The sequence below is a fragment of the Podarcis tiliguerta genome (genome assembly GCF_965153285.1).
Source record: "Podarcis tiliguerta genome assembly, chromosome: 3".
NCBI lineage: Eukaryota > Metazoa > Chordata > Lepidosauria > Squamata > Lacertidae > Podarcis > Podarcis tiliguerta.
Window position 1 is genome coordinate 111,883,637 of NC_139536.1, and position 25,876 is coordinate 111,909,512.

The window sequence follows — 25,876 nt, forward strand, 5'->3', positions numbered from 1 at the left end:
CACCACTGTTTAAGAAGGATGTTGACAAGCTGGAACATGTGCGCAGGAGGGCAACCAAGGTGACCAAAGGTCTGGAAACCAAGCTTTATGAGGAGTGCTTGAAGGAGCTGGGTATGTTTAGCCTGGAAAAGAGGAGGCTGAGAGGAGATATGATAGCCATCTTCAAATATCTCTAGAGCTGTCACATGGAGGCTAGGACTCGAACCAATGGCTTCAAATTACAAGAAAGGAGATTCCAACTTAACATCAGAAAGAACCTTCTTCTGACGGCAAGAGCTGTTTGACAGTGCAATGGAACTGCCTCAGAAGATGGTGGATTCTCAAAAGGGGTCAGGTTCACCGGATGTACTGTGTTAAAGGGAAATATAATGAAAATGATGTACAGATGGTATTTGACTCCTGTAAAATTAGCAAAGATATATCATAACTGGGATAATCTATGTTGGAAATGTAAAGAAAAGGAAGGAACATTTTATCATATGTGGTGGACCTGCCCCAAGGTGAAAGACCTCTGGGAAAAGATATATAACGAATTGGAAAAAAAAATTGAAATATACATTTATAAAGAAACCAAAGGCCTTTCTTCTTGGAATAACAGGTTTGGAATTGCCCAAGAAAGATGTAAAATTATTTTTGTATGCCACAACGGTGGCTTATATTTTGTTAGCTAAAAAGTGGAAAACCCAAGAATTACTAACAATAGAAGAATGGCAGATGAAGATGATGGATTTTTCGCAGCTAGCTGACCTAACCAGAAGAGTCCGCAACCAGAAGGAAGAGGAGTATCAGGAAGATTGGATCAAATTTAATGATTACTTAGTTAAACATGTTAAGTTAAACTAACTGAAAACAGCTTGCAGATACTTAATTGTCTTAGGATTTTACTCAAGTTAAGTGATGAATCAATAGGTTTAATTTCATAATGTGAAGATCTAAGGATGTTAATGTTTAAGTTAAATTATTTTAAGAACTATGATTTGGAAAACCGTTCAAAGGACATGCAATGAAATTCAACCAAGGGGAAGCGAGGAAGTCACTTAATAATGTTAATAAGTGTAATTTGTAATAAGGTTATGATTTTTGTTTGTTTGTTTTATGTGTTTGTTTATAATGTTGTGAAAATTAATTTTTAAAAAAATTGGGAAGAAGATGGTGGATTCTCTTTCCTTGGAGGTTTTTAAAGCAGGGGTACGAGGGCCACCTGTGAAGGATGCTTTCGTTGAGATTCCTGCATTGATGACTCTGCAACTGGATGATTCTAACACATACCCTTTAACTTTCTATGGTGCTGTGATTTTGTTGTGCGTGGTTTGCCCTTCCTACGTGAAACCGATTCCTTTCCCACTCAGAAAATGCGCCTCCCACGAATTGAGTTTGAAAACACCTGGCTTGCAAAGTATTGGAAGACACATTGCAAAGTATTGGAAGACACAAGATCTACCCACTCTGGAAGAATGGCAGATGAAGGTGATGGACTACATGGAATTGGCAGAAATGACCGGCAGAATCCGAGACCAGGGAGAAGAGCTGGTGGAGGAAGATTGGAAGAAATTTAAAGACTATTTACAGGAATATTATAAAATTAATGAATGTTAGAATGATGTTGGATGGAGGTTAAAGGGTTATTAGTAATAATGTGGTGAAGAAAAAGGGGGAAATGGATGGTTAAAAGAGGAAAAACTAAAGGTATTATCTACTAAGATAAAGATAAGGATAAGGTAGAGGGAAGGGATTTGCTGACTAAATAACTGAATTGGAATACAGAGAGGGGAGGTGTGGGGAAGTCCGGGAAACAAGCAAATGCAAGAAATATTATGAAAAATGAATTGTTTTTATTGGTTTTTATTTTTGTATATTTCTTTTTTTTATGTGAAAATCTTAATGAAATATTATAAAAAATAAATAAATATGAAAGCACCTGGCAACACACACAAACCCCACCCAGCCCCACCGGGGGGGAGCCGCGGCCCTTCAGCGCCCGTCCCCTATGAGGAGAGGCCGCGCTGCCCCGGGGGCCGACGGGAGTTGGAGTCCCCCTGCCGCTGACGGGAACCCTCATTGGCCAATGAGGAGCGGCGGGGAGTCCAGCGCAGCGTGCTTCCGCGCGGAGCCCACTTCCTCCCGGTGGCCCGGATGTTTCCGTTGTTGGGGCAGCCGAAGACGCGTCGGCTTTGAACGGGGAGCCGTTGGGGCGCCGCCATGTCGTCTCCGGGAGGCCCCCTGGAGAAGCCGCAGATCATCGCGCACGCGCAGCAGAGCCTGAACTACACGGCCTTCGAGTGCAAGTGGGTGCCCAGCAGCGCCCGCCTCGTCTGCCTGGGCAGCTTCCCGCGGGGCAGCGGCGTCGTCCAGCTCTACGAGCTGCAGGGCGGCCGCCTCCACCTGCTCCGCGAAGTGAGTGAGGGGCGGCGGGCGGGCGGGCGGGCGGAGCGCGGGCTCCCGCTGCCTTTCGCCGGCTGCTGCGGAGGAATTTGGTCCGCCTCGTGTTTATTCAGGGGAGGGAAAGAAAGGGAACGAAGAAGGGGGGAGGAGCGCGAGTTGAATGGTCTGCCATAATAATAATAATAATAATAATAATCAAATTCAACTCTAATCGTGCTCGTCTCCCATGTTGTGAGAACTACGCCCTGAGAACTACAGGTTAAGGTGTACAAATTTAATAAATTAAATTCACAATAATAAATAAATTATTCACAATATATAAATTATATATATATGTGTGTATATATATATATATATATATTATATAAAATAAATTATAATAATAAATTATTCACAATATTTATTCAGTTTTTACACCCTCATTTGTAGTTCACAGGGCAGTTCACAACATACACATACTACATATATGTATATGTATATATATGTATATAAACACAAAGTACGTAATAAAAATAAGAACAAAACCAAACTGATAACAACCCCCCCCCCCCCCCCGCGTCCCACAACCTAATTAAAAGGGTATACAGTGGTACTTCGGGTTACATACACTTCAGGTTACATACGCTTTAGGTTACAGCCTCCGCTAACCCAGAAATAGTGCTTAAGGTTAAGAATTTTGCTTCAGGATGAGAACAGAAATCATGCTCGCGGCAGCAGCGGGAGGCCCCATTAGCTAAAGTGGTGCTTCAGGTTAAGAACAGTTTCAGGTTAAGAACGGACCGCTGGAATGAATTAAGTACGTAACCAGAGGTACCACTGTATAGCAGAGGTAGGCAATCTAAGGCCAGGGGACCAGATACGGCCCATTAGCCTTCTCGATACGGCCCTCGGGCAGTCTGTGAATCAGCGTGTTTTTGCATGAATAGAATGTGTCCTTTTATTTCAAATGCATCTCTGGGTTATTTGTGGGGCATAGGAATTCGTTCATTCCCCCCCTTCAAAATATAGTCCGGCCCTCCGCATGGTCTGAGGGATGGTGGACAGGCCCATGGCTGAAAAAGGTTGCTGACCTCCGGTATATAGGATGATAATTTGCAGAAGGACTGCTAATAGAGGAAAGTTTTTACCTGGTGCTTAAAGATACAGTGGTACCCCGGGATGCGAACGGGATCTGTTCCGGAGCCCCGTTCGCATCCTGAAAAGAACATAAGACACGACTGCGCGGGTCGTGTTTCGCCGCTTCTGTACATGACATCATTTTGAGCGTCTGTGCATGTGCGAGCGGCGAAACCCAGAAGTAATGCGCTCCGTTACTCCCGGGTCGCCGCGGAGCGCAACCCGAAAATACTTAACCTAAAGCGTATTTTCCCCAAGGTATGACTGTATGCAATGAAGGCACTAGGCGAGCCTCCTGGGCGGGTGGGTGGATGGGTGGGGGCATTCCACAAGGAGGGAGCCATTGCAGAATAGGCCTGTTTTTGTGTTGCCACCTTCCGACCCTCCTAAGTTTTGCTTAGAAATGCAAGGAGAGCAAAATCCACCTAGTAAAGCATCGTAAGAATCTCAGCAACTAGCAAGTGCTGGTCGGCAAAGGAGTTGGGAACCCGTTGCCAGACTCCATCATCATGACCAATGGAGAGCCACAGATCCCCCACCCTTAAAAGGTAAAGGTAAAGGTACCCCTGCCCGTACGGGCCAGTCTTGACAGACTCTAGGGTTGTGCGCTCATCTCACTCTATAGGCCGGGAGCCAGCGCTGTCCAAAGACACTTCTGGGTCACGTGGCCAGCGTGACATCGCTGCTCTGGCGAGCCAGAGCCGCACACGGAAACGCCGTTTACCTTCCCGCTGGTAAGCGGTCCCTATTTATCTACTTGCACTTTGATGTGCTTTCGAACTGCTAGGTTGGCAGGCGCTGGGACCGAGCGACGGGAGCACACCCCGCCACGGGGATTCGAACCGCCGACCTTTTGATCGGCAAGTCCTAGGCGCTGAGGCTTTAACCCACAGCGCCACCCGCGTCCCTTTCCCCCACCCTTGCAGAAGTCCAATTTGCCTTCTCATGCCAGGATTATATGAAGAGTTGAAATAGTGTGGATTCATGCTTTTAAGCAACGAGGAAAAGGCAGACAATGTTAGGAACTGTGCATTTGTGAATTTCAATTCATCCTGAACTGAAGCATGCCAATTCTGAGTTCAGGTTATTACGTGGGAAACAGGAGTCAATATATGGAACTGCTTTCATAAGTTATGGTTCCCTTTCCAAAGACACACCCCTCCTCACCCCCATTTAAAAAGGAAAGGGGAAAATGGGGGAGGGAGTCACGGGGTAGCCAGTCTTACTGGTGTTTATGAGACTCTTAATCTCAGGTTCATTGTTGGGCAAAAAGATGCCTGAAAGAGGATATGGCAGGATTGCTGCATTGTAGGGGGTTGAACTAGATGACCCTAGGGACCCTTCCAACTCTATCATTCTGTACATCATAGAATCATAGAGTTGGAAGAGACCACAAGGGTCATCGAGTCCAACCCCCTGCCAAGCATGGGTAAGCAGACTAAGGCCTGGGGTCTGGATCTGGCCCAATCGCCTTCTAAATCCGGCCCACGGATGGTCCGGGAATCAGCATGTTTTTACATGAGTAGAATGTGCCCTTTTATTTAAAATGCATCTCTGGGTTATTTGTGGGGCATAAGAATTTCTTCATTTTTTTCAAAATATAATGTGGTCCCCCACAAGGTCGGAGAGACCTTATTATATGGCTAATATTTTGGTCACCAATGTTCACTCCCATGTATCACGTTCTGGCCATTGTAAGTAATGGCTTCAAGATGATAACTAATTTCAGTTTCAACTTTTAATTAGGAAGATTGATAGTGAACTGTAAGCATATCCCAAAACAGGATCCAATAATAAGAGAATCATGTATGGATTGGCATGGATAAAATGAAGCAATGTAATGTTTGTTTTACTCAGCATTTGGCAAACTAACGTTCATAATCAAGCACTGTTTAGAAACCAATAATGATGGGGAAAACCATGCTGATCACCATGGTGATAACCATTAGCTTTGCTTGTCTACACAGCCCTTTGCTTCCCACACAGCTTTGGTTGCTGTAGCTATAGCAATGTAGGAGAACACAATGTTGGCCGCCTTATGCATTGAGGAGTAGATTGTGGATAAAGTATTGAGGAGTGAGAGTCTTTTCGTCCGATAGATTGGCTGGCCAGTTATGTGAAATCAATCATGAGGTCTTCTCAATGAACAACTACAGTGGTGCCTCGCAAGACGAAAAGAATCCGTTCCGCGAGTCTCTTCGTCTAGCGGTTTTTTCGTCTTGCGAAGCAACCCTATTAGCGGATTAGCGCTATTAGCGGCTATTAGTGGCTATTAAAGGCTTAAGGGATTAGCGGATTAGCTGCTAAAAGGCTATTAGCAGCTTAGTGCCTTAGAAAAAGGGGGTGGGGAGCGAAAAAAAATCGCAAGAATCGCAAGACATTTTCGTCTTGCGAAGCAAGCCCATAGAGAAATTCGTCCTGCGAAGCGCATTGAAAAACGGAAAACCCTTTCGTCTAGCGGGTTTTCCGTCTTGCGAGGCATTTGTCTTGCGGGGCACCACTGTACTCTTATTGCTTTCTAGCGTTCAGAGAATGAAGCTGTTTTATTTTAGCATCGTTCTCAGTGACTAGCAGCCTATTTACGGCACTTCTTTAAACATAGGCTTGCATCCAGCATTTTTTTCCTGTTTGTGCAAGGATTTCCACCTGAACAACAGGACTTAATCTCTTTTTCTCCTTCCCTGCACCCCACAGCTATTGTTGTCCCCACTCCTCTGAAGCAGGTGGAGGTGGGAGTGGGGCTTCATGGAGAAAGGAGGCGGAGAGGAATCCCATTGCGCAGGCAGAACTCTTTGTGCTGGAAGGATGACATAAGTGGATGCAGCTCATAATTTTTTTATAATCTGATTTTAGTTATGCAATCCTATCCCCAAAACATGTGGTATATAAATAATACTAGTTCTGATATTTGCCGATTTAAAAAATATGAAAACGGGAGGGAGAAAACAATAGGTAAGTTGCAATTTACTTTTATGTTTGCAAACTATCAGCAGTTGCTAGGTTTACTAACTATGGACATCTCTGAAATAAATTGGAAAGAAGAATGACAGCTCAGTCTATGGATGCCGATCAAAGAATGAGTCCAACTGAATTCAAGTGGAATTTACTCCTAGGCAAATGTGTATGGGATTGCAGCCACAGCGACTTAAAATAGCCTTATTAATGACAAATCTCTCCCATATTCACTTAGACAAATCAAATTTCATAACCAAAAATCAGACTAAAATGTGTGACTTGTCTGTTAATATCAATATTCATGGTGCATATTTGAATTTTGCTAAAGCCTACCAGCAGTAACTCTTCAAACAAGAGAAACTGGCTTTTGACGTTTACTTTTTTATCACCACTTAATACTAACAGAACCAGTCTGTTAGATTGGACAAGATAATAAATGTAAAATTATTAAGCCTTCCTCCTAGTTTTTTTTTTTTTTCCTTTTCCAGATTGAAAAATCAAAGCCTGTTAAATGTGGAACCTTTGGTGCTTCTTCTCTGCAACAAAGATACCTAGCTACAGGAGATTTTGGTGGAAATTTAAACATATGGTAAGAACATTTTTGCTGGTTAATACTGTTTAAATCGCCATTTCACTCTTCACCTATTCTCATGTAGTACTAAGTGAAAACATGATTTAGTAGCAGATAGCACAGCAGCAACAGGACTGGGGAGGGGGGGAATCCTCCAGGAACCCACAAATTTGCTTATTTGCACTAAACTATGATTTGGCTTAGCACTGCATGTGAACTGGGCCTTTGCAGGCTCAGCATACCAATCAAAAAGTTGAATTGTAGCCTTGAATTTTTGTAGCTTGGATTGTGAAGGTGTTTCTTGAACCTTTGGAATTCCATCAGTTTTTGGTGGGAAAGGAAAGAACCCAGTTAAAAAAATGTTTGCATCAAACTTCTCATTGTAACAAATACCAACGATAAAAATGTTGCTTCTTAAGGCTTGAGCAGATTCAGATTTTGATTAATGGGTTGTTACTCCTAAAACCACTTTTGGTTTTTGCAGCAGAAATTTCACAAATTTTTGCATATTGTTTTAATAATCACTGCTATTTGAAACTGAATTGAGAATAGTTTGTTTTAACCATTGTGGTATAAAATATCCCTAATTCAATTTACTGAAAACCATTAAAGAACACAAAACTAATTATGCCATAAACTCTCATGGATTTAAAGTCCAGTTCCTCAGGTGCACCAGCTTATGACACGGTAGTTGTATTCCTCTGTAAGTTGCCGTAAGACTCTTAGCTTCATCTTTGGAAATCGTAAAAAAATAATTGTTCCTTTCTGGTGTTTAGGAATTTGGAAGTTCCAGAAATCCCAGTGTACTCTGTGAAGGGACATAAAGAAATAATCAATAGTATTGATGGCGTTGGTGGCTTAGGAATCGGAGAAGGAGCACCAGAAATTGTGACGGGAAGTCGGGATGGTGAGTTAGATCTACTGCAGTGTCACTGGTTAGAGGGAAAAGCGAAGTGGGTTAGGATAAATCCAGCTAATAGCTTCCAATGATTACCATTCTTCTGTCTTCATATGTTATGAACCAATTTAGTCCTGTTATCTAAATTTAAAGGGTGTTTCCATCTACTCAGAAGTAAGTACTGTTCAGCTGAATGGGGCTTACTCCCAGGGGAGATTGGCATGCTTTCCTGTGAGTAAGCCTGATTAACACAGTGGAACTTACAAGTAAACGTGCCCAGGATTCCGTCACCTGTCTTTACCATAAGATAGTTTCTGAGACCTAAGCAATTTTAAAACATTGTCTTTTCAAACTAGGACAACTATGTAGGGATATTGAGAATGGGAAAGTGAGAGGATTGAGAAGCATGGGGGATGGTCTAAGGTAAAGGTAAAGGGACCCCTGACCATTAGGTCCAGTCGTGACCGACTCTGGGGTTACAGCGCTCATCTCGCTTTATTGGCCAAGGGAGCCGGCGTACAGCTTCCAGGTCATGTGGCCAGCATGACTAAGCCGCTTCTGGTGAACCAGAGCAGCGCATGGAAACGCTGTTTACCTTCCTGCTGGAGCGGTACCTATTTATCTACTTGCACTTTGACATGCTTTCGAACTGCTAGGTTCGCAGGAGCAGGGACCGAGCAACGGGAGCTCACCCCATCGTGGGGATTGGAACCGCCGACCTTCTGATCGGCAAGTCCTAGGCTCTGTGGTTTAACCCACAGCGCCACCCGCGTCCCCTCGGGCGATGGTCTACTCTTGCTTAAAAAACTACTAGATCAAAATATCTTGCATCTCCCAAGCATCGCATGGTCAAGGGTTGTACATGTGCACTTTCTTGAGGCCACTGGATTCTAAGCTCCAGCAGCTGAGAAGGGCATTGTCCCTGCCTTGCTAACTCAAGGTCCCAGTATTTTTCTGGGAACTGGACTTGGCTGAGCGCTCACCTGATGTCTGACATTAAGCGTAGCATCATGGACTTGCGTCCTCCTGCCTGACGGATCCAGAGCCGCTCAGTGGAGAAAGTTGGGGAGGCCAATGCTTCTATCATTTACTGGAAAGGGGAGGGGAGAGTGAGATGCAAGTGGAGACTGGTTTGTCACTCTAAACGTGAAAGAACATGAATGTGCCTGAATTTGTGGAGGGAGGACAAAGGAATGAACATCTATTTCCTCTCTGCCCCCACCTTTCTAGCAGTTCATTTTCTGATGGGTCTTCACTTGACTTGTTTTATTTAATGTGGCCTTTTGCTTTCTTTGAGTTCAGTTACAAGCTCCTATGAATCACTTTACAAGCATAGCAGCTTGTAGGATGGGGAACTAGTGAATAGCTGTTAGTTGCAGCAGTTCTAAAGTAACACCGGATGATGATGTTTTGAGCTGTGCCTATGTGCAGTAAAAAAGATGGACAGTTACGTTGCTCTAGCAGGGGCTGGCAGCAATCACAGACCATTAAAATCCTGTCTGATATCAGGTGCTCCAGAGGGTGCAGTACATTAGCTTAAGATAGGTCATTGGCGTTGTAGTTTTTTTTATTTAAAAAAAAGAACACCAGCTGGAGCAACACTGCATGGCTGTATCTCATTGGGCAAGCAGAAATGCCACGGGGTCTACAGAGATGCAAATCAGCATGGGTATTGCTACAACTAATAGGTCCCCTGAGGATTAATCTGTACTGAGCAATTGTGGCTGTCTTACAATGTCTGCGCATGCTTGGGCACATTAGCTATTCTATAAACTAGTAACTGATAGTTTTAAATAAGTCCATTTCTTGTGTACATTCCAGGCCCTGTTGAAGTTAGTGGCACAATATCTCTTGTTTTTAATAGATTGCCACCAGATGTCAGAGCAAATCAAGTTTACTTAGGTATAATAGGGGAGCAAAAAAGAATGAAAATAAGAAGAGTCTTTTTCTGATTTCCCCACCCTTAAGTCATGTCGAGCTTTCGTTAAAACTTATTGAATTATAAGCCTGTAGTATAAAGAAGCTTTTTCTATTATTCTATTTCAAAGGGATGTCAGATGAGGACCAGGCCTTTTTGCAGGGTGGGATGAGTAGGATATGAAAAAAAGCAAAGCAGCAATCTAAAAACAAAAATCTGTCAGATTTTTAAGACTAGGAAGAGCTCTTACAGTTCTAATTAATAAGACTACACCTACTGATTAGTCCAGTCTATCACTGCTTATCCATAGTTGTCTTCCCCGCCCCCTGCCCAGCTAGTATATACTTGGTAACAGCAGTCTTGGCCAGCCTTTTTCCATTCCAGGTTCCTCCTCAGCTGCCATATGATATGGTTACAAGGGTACTGCAATCAGATCTACATATGCTGTATGTTCTATTTTGAGTCCCACATAGAACAGGGTTTTCACATAAGTCATTAGAGGGCTGTAGCAAACTGATATCTGCATATATCAGGATACAAAAAGAAGAACATCAAGACAATTGCAGAAAGATCTGTATAATTTACATATAAAAATGTGTGGTATTAGTAGGCCTGCCTTCTTAATGGAGATTTCAGCTTCCAGGAAACGGAAGCTAGTATTTTAGCTGAGTTGCATCTTCTTTCATTTATCAGTTAGTCTGCTCATTGGATGAAACAGCTCATCCATCAAATTGTGAAAGCATTGAAACAAACTCTTCTATTTCTTTTTAAAGTACATTAAAAATGAATAGGAGTAAGGGAGACATTAATAGTGTTGTATTAAGCAAGTTGCTGGGGCCGAAGTGATAGAATAAATGCCACCAGGTATTTTATCAGTAAAATAATAATCCATTATGCACTTTTGCAGGGACTGTGAAGGTGTGGGACCCAAGACAAAAAGACACTCCAGTTGCCAATATGGAACCAGCCCAAGGAGAGAGCAAGAGAGACTGCTGGACAGTTGCGTTTGGTAAGGCCTCTCTTGAGCTGGTTGATTTTTGATGGCATACAAACATATATCATGGAACTTGTCTTTGCTCCCATCGCTTTTGTACCATAACATGGAGTTTAAATGACTCTATACGAAATGGAGTCTGTAGAGTGCTGCTTTTGGAAATATAGCTTGCAGCTACTTCCTTTTCTCTTTTCTTCTCGGGGTTCTAGCTTTCTGTTGCAGAAGCACCACTTTTGTCTCCAAGAATGCAGTTTTGACATTTTAAATAAAATGAGTAATACAGAAAGACAGTAAAAGGTAAAGGGACCCCTGACCATTAGGTTCAGTCGTGACTGACTCTGGGGTTTCGGCACTCATCTCGCTTTATTGGCCGAGGGAGCCGGCATACAGCTTCCGGGTCTTGTGGCTAGCATGACTAAGCTGCCTCTGGCGAACCAGAGCAGCGCATGGAAACACCGTTTACCTTCCCGCTGGAGCGGTACCTATTTATCTACTTGCACTTTGAGGTGCTTTTGAACTGCTAGGTTGGCAGGAGCAGGGACCGAGCAACAGGAGCTCACCCCATCGCGGGGATTCGAACCACCGACCCTCTGACCAGCAAGTCCTAGGCTCTGTGGTTTAACCCACAGCGCCACCCACGTCCCTACAGAAAGACAGTAGCTTGCACTAAATCTTTCCAGCTGTTGCCCTTGTCCTTTGTTAAATGCCTTTATCTCTTCTTGAATAGTAATAACCTTTCATTCCAGGACTGGTTTTCTACCAGAAATGCATTATGCTTTTATAACAGAATAGGTGCACAAATGCGACTTGTTATAAAAATTGTTGGTCATACGATTTTTTTAAGAAGTGCCTCTTTTTTTTCTAACTAGGTAATGCTTACAATCAAGAGGAACGTGTTGTATGTGCCGGCTATGACAATGGGGATGTCAAGTTGTTTGACCTTAGGAACATGACACTGCGGTGGGAGACCAACATCAAGAATGGGGTAATGTTTCACAAATGTATGTCTAAATGTCCATCTTTTTTAAAAATTATTTTTTGCAATACAGATACTTCTAGTCTGGGAATTATGCTTCGTGCGATTAAAATTAAGCTGCATATTTAGTTATTTTTTTCTGTGCACTTTTTTGGGGGTATGGCAAAAAATTTTTACTCTTTGTATGACAGTAGTCAGTACAAGTTGCTAAGTTTGCATTTGTCCTCAATTCTTTGTAGTTCAGGCTTTGGAAATGACATTGAAGGATGTCTTTGTTACGAGGCACGGATCTGTAGAGGAATAAAATCTACACAGTTAGAATGAGAAATATACCGTATTTCTCTGTGTATTAGACGAGGTTTTTTGACTAAAAAGTCATGTCAAAAAACTGGGGTTGTCCAATACACGGGTAGTGGCAAGGGGTGGGGTGGGGAAGTGGTGCGACTGCCAGTCAGCCGGTTGGCGGGACCGAGTGCGAAACGATCTAGGGAGTTTTTCCTGCCCACAGCTGCATGGGGGGGGGGGGAGAAGCTAAACAACTTTGGGCCATCTCCCCTCGTTTTCTTAAAACTGAGTCTCAAAAATGGGGGGGCGGGTTTCTTATACATGGGGGTATATTATAGATGGAAAAGTACGGTACTTCACTAAATGAAAAGTGTAGTTCTATACAGAGTTCAGGGTACCCAGTCCTGTTGGCTGGGCTTCCCTCCTTTCCCCTAAAAATCACGCAGTAGGTCTTGGGCCTGTGTTCTGGAATGGCAGGCTCCCTTGCTACAGGTCAAACCACTTCTGAAACTCTTTTTTTAATTATTTTTCAATTTTCAGTGCAAAATTATAACAAAAATTACAAACATTGAATCCAAGATAATACTATACAAACAAGAAAGAAAAACAGAACACCAAAAAGGAAACAAAAAACAAAAGAAAAAGCACACATCTACAAATAAAACCATATCTTCATTCTAATCTAGTCATTACATACATATACACATATTGACCTTGTTCCTTTGTTCCTTTTACTCTTTCTAAATTGTGTCTAATGTAGATTACTTCTATCTTTATACTTTTTTACACCATTTTTCTTTTTCTTTAACCCTGTAAAGCATCATTCATTACATAGCGATATGTTTATTCCAGAGCAATGTTTTTTCATATACTCTTTAGCACATCCCCATTCTTTTAATAATTCCTGGTCCGATTTTCCCCTTATGAATGCTGTGAGTCTTGCCAGATTTATAGATTCACAACATTTAATTTGCCATTCTTTCATTGATGGAATTTTTCTCCCTTTCCAATTTTTTGCTATAAGCATCCTGGCAGCTACCACTTCTGAAACCCTTGTAGTCTCAAAGCCAGATTACAGTTGATCATGGAGGTCTTCTGTTATAACAGGAATCCCACGAGGCATGCCTAAGCTTTTGGATTGCTCCCAAGGTCCCTAATTACACTTCCCTTGGCAAGTGTATTTGCTGCCCCCTGTCAGAAAATCCCCAATTGTGTAGCTAGAGAAACAGCTTGAGGTTCTCTTTACTGTTGCACGGTATTTTGGAGGTGCTCAGAACGCCCCCAGAGTTCAGTGCAACCGCAGTGAAAATCCCTTCGTGGTAGGAAAGGAAGGCACAGAAGCACACCTAAAAAACAGCAAGGCCCACTCTTTTCCTTTTGAGCTGAAGACTTGTTATGCATGCTTCTGTGGTGCTCCAATCACCTGAGAAGGTAAAGAAGAAAATAAGCCCCAGCCTGGTCTCCAGTTGGAATTCTTTTTTTTTTTTTTTAATAATATTTATTAGAAGTTTAGAAGTTACACAAAAAAGAAAAAAGAAAAGAAAAAAAGAGAAGAATAAAAAATTACATAATAAGAAAGCAAAAACAAAAGCACAGTACATCAAAACACAAAAACAATTAAAAACACCTCCAATCTTTATCCTTATCTTTCATTAACTTATTTCCTCGACCTCCTCACACCTCCCATTTTTGTATTCCAGTTATTAATTATATCAGCAAATCCTTTCCGTCTTTCACTGCTTTCTGTCATTCAGTTATCTTAGTTTATTTTAACCTTATCTTGGCATCAAAACCTTAAAATTTATTTATACTTAACTCCTTATAATATTTCTACTAAAGTCATGTAATTTCATTCCAACATTTCCTAACATTCATCCAGTTGGAATTCAAGGCATGGGGCAGGCATCAGCCTAGCATTGTGCTGGCTAATGAGGCTGCTTCTTAAATTGTCCCCACGATTCAGGAATATTCAGGAAGGGTAGCAGGTGATTGCCCATAACCCTGGATTGTATTGTGGCAATTGGGGAAGAATCCTTGGAAACGGGTCAGGATCCCACAGACTGTGTAGTTTGGGTTGGCTGCTACTGCCAGCCAAAATTTGTGAATTCCCATTGAGAAGGAGGAAGAGGGTGAGAGGGCAGCCACAAACTCAGGGCCTGTTCCAGCTGGACTGTCTTCCCACTCTACCCCACCCCGGTCAACTTTACATTTTATATCATTTATTTTAGTCTTTTAAAGTTGTAAGCTGCCTTTGGTGCCTTGGCAGAAAGGCAATATATAAATGAATGAATGAATGAATGAATGAATAATATGCATATATAACTATACCCCAGAAGCATCACTTTGATTCTAGGCATACCTAAATGTACACAGGAATGGCCTGCATGCCTTTCCATCTTGAGCTCTTTCTCAGTGGGCCTTGCTTCTAAATAAGCACAGTTCGGATTGCACCGCAATTCTGCTGAAGTCTTAATGCTTGCTTGCTTTATGCTTCTAGGTTTGCAGTCTTGAATTTGACAGGAAGGATATAAATATGAACAAATTGGTAGCAACATCACTTGAAGGAAAGTTTCATGTTTTTGACATGAGGACTCAGCATCCAACTAAAGGTTTTGCTTCAGTTTCAGAGAAGGTACGGTATATAAAACACAGGCTGTTCATAGCTCTGACAGAAAATACGCTACTCTTGCCACGGGGAAGAGGCAAAGCAAAAAGTTTAGGTTGAACAGATTCTCATAAGGGTACTATGACTGGGGCACTAAACCTCTGGAAGACTTTCCCCCCTGAACACTCTCATGGGGCAGTAGTCAACTATTTGCAGTGGGGATAGTTTTGGTAAACGTCTATGAAGAGGTTGCCCCCCCCCCAGTCGTATATAAATGTTGTGAAATAAATTGTGGGACGAGGGCCTTCTGGCGGTTCCCTCGCTGCGAGAAGCCAAGTTACAGGGAACCAGGCAGAGGGCCTTCTCGGTAGTGTCGCACGGACTGTGGAACGCCCTCCCGCCAGATGTCAAAGAGAAAAACAACTACCAGACTTTTAGAAGACATCTGAAGGCAGCCCTGTTTAGGGAAGCTTTTAATGTTTAATAGGTTATTGTATTTTAGTGTTTTGTTGGAAGCCGCCCAGAGTGGCTGGGGAAACCCAGCCGGATGGGCGGGGTATAAATAATAAATTATTATTATCTTTGAGTGAAGAAAAGGCTAAGTTTGGAGTGCGGTTGGATGGTGCCTTGTATGCCTCCTTCCAGCAGCTCCTCCAGCCAAGCTGGTGCCAAATGTCTGAGCTGCCCTGCCTTGCCCTGCCCCAAAAGAGGTGCCTCCTCACACTGCCCCACAGGGACCTAGCAAGCACCCCCTGGCCAGCCTCAGAGGCACCATTTGCCAGGGCTGCTGCAGCTAGCAGTCACACAAGCCTTTGGGAGGCAGAGATGCGAGACGGCATCAGAGGAGGGAAGGAAGGAAAGAGGGACAGAGGCCACTGTTGCCTGTGGCACCCCTGACCAACATTCAAGGCACACCAGGGTGCCATGGCACACGGGTTGAAAATCACTGGATTAGACTAATGTATGTACAATTTTTGTATAACTTTGTTGTTAGGCCCACAAATCAACCATGTGGCAAGTTCGGCATCTTCCACAGAACAGAGATATATTTGTGACAAGTGGAGGAGCCGGAAACCTTCACCTTTGGAAATAGTAAGTATTTACTGTACATCTGGGTGGGGGGGGTGGGGGCGTGCAGAGGAGTAGGACCAGGTTTGTCTGAGTAGCCCTAATTCTGTACATTCAGTTACGGTGATGGTAGCTTTTCATGTCGTAGGAGAGCTTTCTGTTAAGACCAAATTATTAGAAGTGGCTTAGCTTCACATAGAGGAGGGAGAAAGGTTGTTTTCTGCTGCTCCAGAGAAGCGGACACGGAGCAATGGATCCAAACTACAAGAAAGAAGATTCCACCTAAACATTAGGAAGAACTTCCTGACAGTAAGAGCTGTTCGACAGTGGAATTTGCTGCCAAGGAATGTGGTGGAGTCTCCTTCTTTGGAGGTCTTTAAGCAGAGGCTTGACAACCATATGTCAGGAGTGCTCTGATGGTGTTTCCTGCTTGGCAGGGGGTTGGACTCGATGACCCTTGTGGTCTCTTCCAACTCTATGATTCTATGATTCTAGCTTTGCATCTGCAACCTAACTTTTTTTTTTGGCAGTGGATATACATTGCGGGGGACGCGGGTGGTGCTGTGGTCTAAACCACAGAGCCTAGGCCTTGCCGATTGGAAGGTCGGCGGTTCGAATCCGCACGACAGGGTGAGCTCCCGTTGCTCAGTCCCAGCTCCTGCCAACCTAGTAGTTCGAAAGCACATCAAAGTGCAAGTAGATAAATAGGTAAACCATGTTTCCGTGCGCTGCTCTGGTTCGCTAGAAGCGGCTTAGTCATGCTGGCCACATGACCCGGAAAAACTGTCTGCGGACAAACATCGGCTCCCTCATCTATAGAGCGAGATGAGCGTGCAACCCCAGAGTCGTTCGCGACTGGACCTAATGGTCAGGGGTCCCTTTACCCTTTACCTTATATGTTGCAGGAAACTTAAATAATTTTGCCATCACTTTGTGTTGAAACGCAGCTGTACATTCCTCTGCCAAATGAAAATATATGATCTTTGTTCCATAGATTGAGTACTTTACTAGTGTTTCTAACAGTGACTGTCCTCCTGTAATATGTTCATGCTAACAAGTCCCTGAAATAATACTTGACCAACACAGATTTGTTTCTAGTCTCCCTGTAAGTCTGTACAGGGAACACACTTTCCGGTGGCTTAAGCCCTTTGTTTCTTCTCTGCCTAGCTCCTATAAACTGACATAATTTCATTCTCCCTTACTCAAGGGTGGCTAGTTAGAACTAGAGTATTAGGGGGAAAGTTTTGCTGAGCTGCTAGGTTCTTCCAGTCTGTGAATTGGCTTGATGTTTATATGAGCCACCTTGCTCCAGAAGCGGTGTGCTTTGCTCCAGCACAGATGCCATTTAAAACTAACTCCTTCTGCTCTTGGGTGGGACAGACAAGAGAAGAGGCTTTAGCTCTTTTAAATGGCTATATTGAGCACATACTGAATATAATAAAATTCAGGAATAGCATACATCTTCTGTTTTTAATGTCTGTCTTTATCGTTGTTTTTAAAATTACTCCAGCTAGAGTTTTTTTTGTAAGTAGCATTCACGTCTTGATAAATAAATTTCAGCATAAATATTTATGTACTTTAACATTTTACCAAAGAGCTTTATAGAACAGAAAGCTTATTGACACAGCCTTGATCAGGCCTAGGCAAACTTGGCCCTCCAGATGTTTTGGGACTACAATTCCCATCATCCCTGACCACTGGTCCTGTTAGCTAGGGATTATGGGAATTGTAGTCCCAAAACAGCTGGAGGGCCAAGTTTGCCTATGTCTGGCCTTGATGTTTAACGTCCTTCTGAGCTTTGGTTTGGGATTACGCCCCATTGAGTTCAGTAGGACTTCTGAACAGACGTGCATAGGAATGCACTGTAACTTAGCATTATTAAAATTCTGGAATCTTCTGCATTTCCTTTGTGATATCTCCCATCTCCCGCAATGTCAGTAGATATAGTTTTGGGAGTTGGATTTGAATGTGAAGAAACCAGGTTGAAGAGTCACTTGTGAGATGCATGGAGTGACCTTAGGCAAGTCTTGATCTTAGCCTAAACCAACTTACAGGATTGTTGTGAGGGTAACATAAGATACCCATTGTAAGTGACCCTGACCTCTTTGGTGGAAATATTGATATAAAAAAAGAGCATGTGGTGTGTGCTTATAACAGGCCTTTCACATACCTTTTTTGATCTATTTTCCAGTGAGTATCCTGCACAGCGGTCTAAGCAAGATTCAGAGGGAAATGAGATGGGAGTAGCAGGTTCGGTTAGCCTTTTACAGAATGTGACGTTGTCAACACAACCTATTTCAAGCCTTGACTGGAGCCCTGACAAAATGGGTCTCTGCGTCTGTAGTGCCTTTGATCAGACTCTGAGAGTGCTCATCGTCACTAAACTGAACAGGATTTGACAAAGGACTTCTAAGGAGGAAAAAATGTATGTGTTCCAGAGCAAGAACCTTTTAGAATTGTAATGGAATCTCTGACCTCATGCTACAGAACAAAATGTGAAACATTTTGTCTGGGGTACTTTTCACCATTTTGAAGTGTAGCATACATTTCTACAACCTGTGCCTTCAGTTTTAGCACATTAAGACCTGTTTGTATGTGACACACTTAAGTTCAAAGTTTCTTACAGTTGTGGCCCTTTTTTTTTGTACAGCGGTAAAAATGTATTGACATTTGTTTAAATCATTTTTAATTATTTTGTGTGTCTGTTGCCCACAAAACTAAACCATATCTTAGAAACCAACTTCCGGAACCAGCAAGTGTTTGTCCTTTAAAGTACTGCATTTGTTAGTATGTTCACCAAAATGGCTTGGATTGCACTTATTTTCTGCTTTTAAAATTTGAACAGCTGTGTTTTAATACAATAAAGGTTAATGTTTGTAGTGATATTTTTCAGTTATTGGCTGCTTATTTAAAATATGATAAATAAACATGAATGGAATAATATTATGATTTGAGTGTAGTTTGCTATACTGCGGCCAGAAAGATGGCTTTCTGCTTGACCACACCTATTTTGATATTAAAACCAACTTTGCTCAATTTACAAACATTTTACCTTTGAGATCAAATTTGCTTAAATTAATTTGGTGCTTGTGCTTAGAAAGCAGTTGAATATGAATAAAATTTAATTCCCCACATCAATTTGGTGTTTTGAACAAGCTTTTATTCTTTTTCAAGATCAATGTAATCTAAATCTACAGACAATAAAAGCATAATAAAATAAGTTGAAAGGTTTAACAGATCAACAGAAAATAATATAAAATGTCAGAAAAGGACAGAAGAAGCACTACATCTGAATCACTGAAGAGATTCCAAGTCAAATTTTATTTTGATTAAGTGAGAAACATCTAAGCTTCCAAAGTATGCATATACGGTGCACTGAGAATCACTTTGAACATGATTTTCCACAAGGTTGGAAAAATCCACACATGCCAGAACTGGATGCTTGCCTTGAGTGAAGCTGTGGACAGTTTTAAAATAAATAAAAAGTATTTTGTCGTAGAAGTGATATGTGTGACCAGTCCTGTGAAATAGTTTGCAGTCTTGAAGATGTTCATTAAAAATAAATAAATTGTGCAGTAGAAACGTATTGCAAAGTTTCAGATAGAACAAAAGAATTGTAAAACTCTGATTTCCAGAACTTCTCAAAAGACCACATTATTACTGCATCGTATTCCAGGACAATAGAACGATCTACTTGATGACTTTGTGTCAAACATCTTAATTTCTGTCTGGTGGTAGCATGGATCTTGCTTGTTTTGGAAGTAAGCCCCACTGAGTTAATAATAATAATAATAAATTTTATTTATATCCCGCCCTCCCCAGCCGAAGCCGGGCTCAGGGCGGCTAACAACAATAAAACAGTACAAAAGTACAGCACAAACAACACTCTAAAATCATTCATTATAAAATTAATTAAAATTAAAAGGGTCTTACAAGTAAATTGTACCCGGAACTGTAGCTGCGTAGTGTCAGCCTATGCATGTCTACTCAGAAATAAATTCCACTGAACTCAAGAGGAAGTAAGGTAAAAGGTAAAGGTACCCCTGCCCGTACGGGCCACTCTTGACAGACTCTAGGGTTGTGCGCCCATCTCACTCAAAGAGGCCAAGGGCCAGCGCTGTCCGAAGACACTTCCGGGTCACGTGGCCAGCGTGACAAGCTGCATCTGGCGAGCCAGAGCCACACACGGAAACGCCGTTTACCTTCCCGCTAGTAAGCGGTCCCTATTTATCTACTTGCACCCAGGGGTGCTTTCGAACTGCTAGGTTGGCAGGCGCTGGGACCGAACAGCGGGAGCGCACTCCGCCGCGGGGATTCGAACCGCCGACCTTTCGATCGGCAAGCCCTAGGCACTGAGGCTTTAACCCACAGCGCCACCCGCGTCAAGAGGGAGTACTCCCAGTTAAATGTGCATAGGAATGCAGGCATAAGAAGTTCCAGACAAGGAATGACCGCTGGGAGGAGCACAGAAAGAAAGAAACATGTTCTATCTGCTGCAGCACAACCAGGCACCATAACTTCCAACGGTTTGACTTCAACCCCAAATGCGCACTCTTCCACCGTCTCCCGAGACAAAGGTATGTCCACTTTTAAAGCGCCTCAAGCCTTTTTGTTTTAATCTTAACACTGTAGAGCTGAGAGCTTCAGTAACTGAACCCTAAAATATATGGTAAAGGTAAAGGGACCCCTGACCATTAGGTCCAGTCGTGGCCGACTCTGGGGTTGCGGCGCTCATCTCACTTTATTGGCCGAGGGAGCCGGCGTACAGCTTCCGGGTCATGTGGCCAGCATGACGAAGCTGCTTCTGGCGAACCAGAGCAGTGCACGGAAATGCTGTTTACCTTCCTGCCGGAGCGGTACCTATTTATCTACTTGCACTTTGAGGTGCTTTTGAACTGCTAGGTTGGCAGGAGCTGGGACTGAGCAACGGGAGCTCATCCCGTTGCAGGGATTCGAACTGCCGACCTTCTGATCAGCAAGCCCTAGTCTCTCTGGTTTAACCCACAGCGCCACCCGCGTCCAAAATATATGGAGGACCGCCAATTTTGCAGCTAGAAATCCTAAAACCAACTGGGGAACAGCAGGCCTTAGTTCAGGGTGGAATGTGGGGACGGGTTTCTCGTGTTTTCACTGTACCATCTCTGAGCTGCCTCTGCTGATGGGCCCAAGAATTAGGTCCATCAAGAAGTCTATATCGTTTTGTTTCAGGGCTTTCTGGAGAAAAATGCCAGCAGTAGTTTCCTATGCAGCTAAACGCAGTGGGGGGCTTTGTAGTGGCAGAAGTCCCCCCCCCCCACTGCTGATGTCCTCGTCCCCCTTCAACAAAGATCAGGACATGAGGGCTGCAATGTTAAAATGTCTATAAACTGTGCTTACAGAAAATTAGCTGTACGTAATATGTCCATCCCAATGTTATGCAAGCTAATAATAATAATAATAAATAATAATTTATACCCCCGCCCATCTGGCTGGGCTTCCCCAGCCACTCTGGGCGGCTTCCAACGAAGTATTAAAATACAGTAGTCTGTTAAACATTAAAAGCTTCCCTAAACAGGGCTGCCTTCAAATGTCTTCTAAAAGTCTGGTAGTTGTTTTTCTCTTTGACATCTGGTGGGAGGGCGTTCCACAAGGCGGGTGCCACCACTGAGAAGGCCCTCTGCCTGGTTTCCTGTAACTTGGCTTCTCGCAGTGAGGGAACTGCCAGAAGGCTCTTGGCGCTGGACCTCAGTGTCCGGGCAGAATGATGGGGGTGGAGACGCTCCTTCAGGTATACTGGACTGAGGCCGTTTAGGGCTTTAAAGGTCAGCACCAACACTTTGAATTGTGCTCGGAAATGTATTGGGAGCCAGTGTCGGTCTTTCAAGACCGGTGTTATGTGGTCTCGGCGGCCGCTCCCAGTCACCAGTCTAGCTGCCGCATTCTGGGTTAGTTGTAGTTTCCGGGTCACCTTCAAAGGTAGCTCCACATAGAGTGCATTGCAGTAGTCCATGAAATGACAAAATGCCAACCCAGTTTGGCCAAATGGCCTGATAAGAGTTTAATTACATGTGCCATACAAATTCCAGCAGCATGTCTCATAGTAAACAGAATAGATACCGTATGTGTCCGAAAATGTAAGTGAATATGAGTCTGGGATGAGCTGCACAAACTAGCCTAGTGTGGAGGCAAGTCTAGATCTTGAATGCTCCTAAGATAAAATGGGTATTTCACTCCCCCTGGGAATTCCAATAGCTGCAATGCATTGCTTTTTGTGTTTCATATGTATAAAAAAATCTAGATCCAAGAGTGAATAAAACCAGGACTAATATTAGCATTGTTAAGCAATTTCAGTGTTGAGTTGTATTGTCACATGTTTTTTAAAAAAGGCTTAATCATTTGATAGGAAACAACGAGAATAGCTCTGGGTTAAGGAAGCTGTGAATTAATACTTCTTGCTTAAGCTAAATGGAGAGCAATGGCCTTGTCAATATATTTGATTTGAGATTATGTGCCTGCAATTTAAGCATTTTATTTCAGAGAAGGTGCAGGATTTCCAAAATGGACCGTGCAGTAAAAAGCCCCGTCTATCTTACGAAACAGTGGGAGGTATTCTGACCCTGTCCTCTAGTGGGGAAATGTGAAAATTGCAGAAGATGAAGCAGTGTTTTCCAAGCAAGAGGAGAACTAAATAAAAGTTATTCAGTACAGTATATCGGAAAGGTACAAATCAGAACTGATTCAAACGTATTATGATTTCCAGGCCTTTTGAGGAACCTGAACAATCAAGGAGACCTTGTCGCCGTGACTTACATGATTTCAATTTAAGGCTGAGTTCTACAGCACACAGTAGATTCCTACAGGCATGTAAGGGTTGCATGTATCTGGGCCAGGGGTCTGCAACCTTTAAGACAAAAAGAGCCACTTGTACCCGTTTCCGAAGGAAAAAAAAACTGGGAGCCGCAACACTCGTCATTATAAAAATAACTTGTCACTTTTTTATTATTTCTTTGTTTGACCCCCTCAGAATTACTCCTCCTCATAGAAATAAATGTTAAATTAACAAGTTACCTTTTTGTGTGTGTGTGTTCCTCACTCCCCTTCAAAACAGTGACCAGTGTACATGCCCCCTTTCAATGCAGTGACCAGCGTACATGCCCCTTACAACGTAGCGGGTGGGCGGGCGGGAAGGTGACGTCGGGACAGTGCGTGACTAACACACGCACCACCCCCATGCGACGTCACAGCCAGTACAGCGCCCGCCACAGTGGGGAGTGTCGGGGCGCACAATGCGCCTCCTCCCCTCGCTAGTATCCGCCCCGGAGCTGCAGCAAAGGTGTAAAAGAGCCACATGCGGCTCCGGAGCCGCGGGTTGCAGACCTCTGATCTGGGCAAACAGAAGGCAGCTTCAAAAATTTTGGAATCCAGTTCCTCCTCTCCATTGCGTAAGTGGTTTAAGTGCTAAACAAAAGGAGGAGGGATTGTTAAACTAATGCACTACACTTAATTGTCTTTTCATTTAAGTTTTTTTTTGTTTTGTTTTTTACATCAGACAAGTCTGTTTCATTGGAAATCAGTGCTTCTAAAACCTGAACTTTTCTCTGGGAGCTATGCCATGCCTGAAGGCAGCAAAATGTTCCAGATGACAGGTTCCGGTGCCACTACCCTGTGTTTGTGTTTTGGTGTGTATACAGGTGAAACTCGGAAAATTAGAATATTGTGGAAAAGTTCATTTATTTCAGTAATTCAACTTAAAAGGTGAAACTAACATATGAGATAGACTCATGACATGCAAAGCAAGATATGTCAAGCCTTCATTTGTTATAATTGTGATGTTTATGGTGTACAGCTGATGAAAACCCCAAATTAACAATCTCAGAAAATTAGAATATTAAATGAAATCAGCAAAACAAGGACTGCAAATAGAGCAATACTGGACCTCTGAGAAGTAGAAGAATGCACATGTACTCAGTACTTGGTTTGGGCCCCTTTTGCATCAATTACTGCCTCAGTGCGGCGTGGCATGGATGCTATCAGCCTGTGGCACTGCTGAGGTGTTATGGAAGACCAGGAAGCTTCAATAGCAGCCTTCAACTGAGATGTGTGAGGTTATGGACTGATAGAATGCTTTGGCTCATCCACACTGAATACCGTATTTTTCGCACCAAAGGACGCACCGGACAATAGGACGCACCTTGTTTTAGAGGGGGGAGAACAAGAAATTTTTTTTCTCCCCCTCTCTGCCCAGGGCCCCTTCGACGAAGCGGCAGGAGGTGCTGCGCAGAGAGTGGGAGAACTCTCCCCCTCGTTTTCCCGCTCTAAAACAAGGTGCCGTTTAAGGTGCGTTCAGGCGGCTACCTTGGAAGCCTGGAGAGCGAGAGGGGTTGGTGCACACTGACCCCTCTCGCTCTCCAGGCTTCAGGTTCCTTTCGACCTGCTCTTTGGGGCTGGCGGGGGGAAGCCCACCACCAGCCCCAAAGGGCAGGTCAGGAAGCAGCGGAAAGGCGCAGCGGAGAGGCTCCTGCCATAGCCGCGCGTCACCTCTCCAGCCGGGAGAGGGTCACGGGGCTATGGCTTCTACGCTCCATAGGACGCACACACATTTCCCCTTCATTTTTGATATGTACACAGCCGGTGGAAGATGAGGTGGCAAAGGAAGCTGGTCTTACTGACCAGCTAGTGGCAGAAGGGCTCTGTACTGGGAGAAGGGTAAATCTTGCAAAATAAAATTGCTGGGATGCTTTTCTGCATATGTGGCCTCGGTTTGCTGCATTTGTAGCACCGAAGTGACCTCTCCAGGGCGATAACCTGGGCAGTGTGCATGGAGGACCTTGGCTGCCCAGACAACAAGACTCTAGTGACCTTGGTGCTCTGTGCCCTTAACAGCATTTTGTGTAGAACAGGCCCATGTCTGGACATACTCCTGATAAAAAGAAAGAGATAATAAATTTATCAGGCGACTCTTTTCCTATCAGTTTACCCTATGTGGAAGCCATATTGATGAAGCTTATTCCCTAGGTACCGTATTTTTCGCACCAAAGGACGCACCGGACAATAGGACGCACCTTGTTTTAGAGGGGGGAGAACAAGAAAATTTTTTTCTCCCCCTCTCTGCCCAGCGCCCCTTCAACGAAGCGGCAGGAGGTGCTGCGCAGAGAGTGGGAGAACTCTCCCCCTCGTTTTCCCGCTCTAAAACAAGGTGCCGTTTAAGGTGCGTTCAGGCGGCTACCTTGGAAGCCTGGAGAGCGAGAGGGGTTGGTGCACACCGACCCCTCTCGCTCTCTAGGCTTCAGGTTCCTTTCGACCAGCTCTTTGGGGCTGGCGGGGGGAAGCCCACCACCAGCCCCAAAGAGCAGGTCAGGGAGCAGCAGAAAGGCGCAGCGGAGAGGCTGCTGCCATAGTCGCACGTCACTTCTCCAGCGGGGAGAGGGTTGCGCGGCTATGGCTTCTTTAGCCCCACACACGCTCTCCCAGCTGAAGAGGTGGCGCGCGGCTACAGAGGCTCCTGCCATAGCTGCACGTCACCTCTCCAGCCGGGAGAGGGGCGCGGGGTGCTTCTTTAGCCCCGTGCGTGCTCTCCCGGCTGGAGAGGTGACAGGCAGCTATAGAGGTTCCTGCTATAGCCGCCCGTCAGCTCTCCAGCCGGGAGAGGGTCGCGGGGGGCTGCTTTAGCCCCGTGCACGCTCTCCCGTCTGGAGAGGTGACGGGCGGCTATAGAGGCTCCTTTCATAGCCGCGCCTCACCTCTCCAGCCGGGAGAGGGTCGCGGGGCTATGGCGTCTTCGCTCCATGGGACGCACACACATTTTCCCTTCATTTTTGAAGGGGAAAAAGTGGATCCTATGGTGCGAAAAATACGGTATTTTCTTTTACACATAACAAACTGAGTGTCCCAACACCTTTTGGAAAAATGAAAGAGATGCTTGGTTATAAAGAGAGTTCTTTGAGTAGGGTTTAGGATGGGGCCCAAGATACCCTATTCTTTTCTGCAACGGCAACCCACAGATCATCACATGCAGTATCTCAGATTGTAACTACATGAAGCATGCATGCTGGATCCTATAGACTGTCCAGAAAAACACTTGTGGCTACATGGTACAGTACTTTGATATGCTTGCCAATAAAGCTCTTTT

General features: G+C 44.0%; 1 protein-coding gene across 2 annotated transcripts; it reads left to right on the top strand.

The window, feature by feature from the left end:
* The first annotated feature begins 1,909 nt into the window (after positions 1-1,909).
* Positions 1,910-18,653, top strand: DNAAF10 (dynein axonemal assembly factor 10). Of its 2 annotated transcripts, XR_014509981.1 has the most exons (9): positions 2,113-2,394; positions 6,942-7,042; positions 7,801-7,931; positions 10,748-10,849; positions 11,704-11,819; positions 14,593-14,727; positions 15,695-15,956; positions 16,264-16,323; positions 16,674-18,653. XR_014509981.1 is itself a non-coding variant. In XM_083435449.1 (8 exons), exons 1-8 carry the CDS (start codon positions 2,200-2,202, stop codon positions 18,165-18,167), a joined length of 1,086 nt encoding a protein of 361 aa, XP_083291575.1. In that variant the 5' UTR covers positions 1,910-2,199; the 3' UTR covers positions 18,168-18,653. The 2 variants fall into 2 exon arrangements, 1 of the variants encoding a protein (XP_083291575.1); XM_083435449.1 differs by lacking the exon at positions 16,264-16,323 and having other exon boundaries at positions 1,910-2,394; positions 15,695-15,792; positions 17,960-18,653.
* The last annotated feature ends 7,223 nt before the right edge of the window (positions 18,654-25,876 follow it).

Coding starts and splice junctions, on each gene's coding strand:
- DNAAF10 (XM_083435449.1), top strand. CDS start 2,200: ATGTCGTCTCCGGGAGGCCCCCTGGAGAAGCCGCAGATCATCGCGCAC. Junction 7,932..10,747: donor TGTGACGGGAAGTCGGGATG/GTGAGTTAGATC, acceptor GCACTTTTGCAG/GGACTGTGAAGGTGTGGGAC. Junction 11,820..14,592: donor AGACCAACATCAAGAATGGG/GTAATGTTTCAC, acceptor TTATGCTTCTAG/GTTTGCAGTCTTGAATTTGA.